This window comes from Serinus canaria, chromosome 3, assembly GCF_022539315.1.
Source record: "Serinus canaria isolate serCan28SL12 chromosome 3, serCan2020, whole genome shotgun sequence".
Classification (NCBI taxonomy): domain Eukaryota; kingdom Metazoa; phylum Chordata; class Aves; order Passeriformes; family Fringillidae; genus Serinus; species Serinus canaria.
The window spans coordinates 68,209,416-68,212,226 of NC_066316.1; the positions used below are offsets into that span (position 1 = coordinate 68,209,416).

At 39.2% G+C, this 2,811-nt stretch overlaps 1 protein-coding gene across 1 annotated transcript in view; it reads left to right on the forward strand.

Annotated features, from left to right (window-relative positions):
• Positions 1-1,160, forward strand: part of WASF1 (WASP family member 1) — an 86,455-nt gene extending 85,295 nt beyond the window's left edge. Inside the window, exon 9 of the mRNA XM_009093037.4 lies at positions 216-1,160. Within this exon, the coding sequence (XP_009091285.3) occupies positions 216-373 (158 nt within the window). The 3' untranslated portion in view covers positions 374-1,160. The remainder of the gene's footprint in view (positions 1-215) is intronic.
• Positions 1,161-2,811: the final 1,651 nt, after the last annotated feature.

Below are 2,811 nucleotides of genomic sequence, written 5' to 3' on the forward strand. Positions count from 1 at the left end.
AACCAGGATATTATAGTAGAAGGACTCAAGATCTTGTCTGCCGCTGCAGTTCTGACATTCTTCTCTTTAAAAGCTTGACAAAAAAAATTCCACCTGAGCAGGACAGCATGCTATGTATTCATTTTTGATTGCAAAGCATTCTGTGAATTGTGACCTAAATACATTTACAGTGGTGAAGGAGGAGGGTGACATGTTTGTGCTCTGATGTTCTCCAGGTATTCAACTCCGCAAAGTGGAGGAGCAGCGGGAGCAAGAAGCGAAGCACGAGCGCATTGAGAATGATGTCGCCACCATCCTCTCCCGTCGCATCGCTGTGGAATACAGTGATTCAGAAGATGATTCAGAATTTGATGAAGTAGATTGGCTAGAGTGAAATTATTACCTTGCTGTACACTGCAAAATCGAATGCTAATGTCCATTGTGGTGCTTGTTCTTTGGAAGTTTGATGGTCATTTCTAGTGTTTTTTGTATTCTTTTCTTAACATAATTAATCCATGTTTTTCTACTTTTCAGTTTACAAAGAGCTCCTAGTGCATCTTCAAAACTAAATGTTTTACAGTGGCATTTCTTACACATCTCTTTTGAAAGAACATACTTTGTTCCAATAGACCACTAAGTATTAAGCATGGGCAGCTGTTGGTAGAGTAGCAGTTTCAATTTTTTGGCATATCTTAACTGTGCACTTTGTGAATTTTAAGTTGATGAAGGCAACTGAGATTGACATTCCAAGGGCAGCTGTATGTACTAATGAGCCTTATTCCACTTCTGATAGTGTTTTAAAACATTAAACCTAGCTATCAAAATATCACTGCCTCGATCACACCTGTACACTGAAAGTACATATAGTTAGCAGCACTGAACACACTGAAAAGCAAATGGATCTTTGGGGGGGGGTATTATTGTTTTATTGTTGTTTTTAAATAATTATGGCCTTATTTGAATGTTTAGAGATTCCCCTTCCCTTCTTCCCTCCCAGGTACATATTGTGTGGTACTATTTTTGCCTGCATATTAAAAGTTTAAAGTTTTTTTTTCCTTGTGAAATCTTTTGACTTAAACATGCTGTGTAACTTATGTAACTGTTAAAATAACAGTTTGATTTAATAAATGGTTCATTTTAAATGTTCCTGGGTGTTCCTCTTTCAATGAAGCCCACTTTTCACTGAGAGGTCCTTGGTCTTCAGGTATTTAATCTGTGGTGTACAAAGTTAAAGTGTTTTACCGTCAGTGTATCTTGAGGAGATGCAGCAGTTAAAATCACGATTGATGAAAGATGATTTTTAAAGTGCTGTCTAGCAGTGCAGTGCATGTTTTGCAAATCTTTTGTGTTTCTCTTCCCTGAAATAACTCCTTCGAGTCTGAGTGCATAGTCAAAATCCTGTTGAGAAGGGAAGTGTGAGAGGGTGCAAGAGCTCTCTTATCCTGTGATCTCGTTCCTGGAAGATGGAATCCTGTAATAGAGGAAAACAAGTCTTGAAAGTCAGATTGAGATTTCTGAGGGTGGAACATTAAATGTTCTATGTGTTACAAACCAGTTTGCAGGGACATGTGGTTGTTAGCCTTCTCTTGGAACTGGACAAAACTCCCGAGGGATACACTGGGGTAAGAACAGTGTACAGCAACCCTTCCAGCTTCACTGTCACCATCTCAGCCTCCACTGTGATTTTGATTGTGGCCTGCTATACTTAAAACTTTCAACTGCAAGAGTAATGCCTTTGTTGGTTTTGTGGAAGAAAACATATTGTCACAATTTGTGAATCTGCATCTTTGTAACTATGGCTGCAGATCTCTGTGCCCTTTTCTCTCTGATAGTTTCTTCACAGTAACACCATCTGGTTTGTTCTGTTGTTCTCCATCGACTTCCCAAGTGCATGTCCTTCTTAACCCCTCATTGTAATGGTAAAGAAAGGATGTCAGAGGCACTGCTGCATATTTGATGGTGTTTCCTTGGATTTCAGTAATCCTAACTTACCAAACCTAACTAACTTGTCTAGAAACTAAATGTGGGATCCTATTGATGCAGCTGTAAATATCTGAGATCATAAAACAAAGTGCACTGAATGCAACCACAGCTCCCCTTTAACCAGGGACCGAGATCTGCACTCCAGGCAGCTGAAGGAAGAGCCTGTCCCTGAATTTTGTGTGTTGTTAGTTCTGCCATTCACAAAATTACATTTCAACTGATATTTATACCTATTTCTTCCACAAGTCTCTATAAGCTTCTGATTTTTCTGGTGGGTATCACAGAAAGCAGCCTACATTTTCACTTAAATGTAATATGTTGCTTAAATGCAGGAGCATTTCTGTACCCAGGCTCTAACCGTTCAAATTAGAGCATCTCACCATTGTGCCTGCATTGGTGGGTGTGCCCTGAGTGTGTCCAGGAACTGTGAACTGGATATAACTTACATAAAGTGAAGAAAAGGGGAAAAAATGAAAGCAAAAAACCTGCCCTTATATTGATTGCTTTGTCTTGTAAGGTACTGCAGCTATCACATAGCAGACTTGAAGGTATTAAAAAGAAATCCTTATTGACAAATAGTTGTTATTGACCTGTTTTGCTGTCCTGCTGATTAATAATATCCCTTCCAAGCTGGTACCCAGGGCAGACAAAGCACTCATTTAATATGACACAGTCACACAAAATAATGAACCTTGTCTGTGAAAAGTCAAGAGTTAAATTCAGTTAACATTTCAAAGGCAGGATTCTTGGCCTTCTGCCACTGCTACAGCTATCTGCCATAGCAACTGGTCTCCAGATAGCAATAGCATGATTCACTGGTAGCAAGAGGTGATTGTTGAATTTGAATAT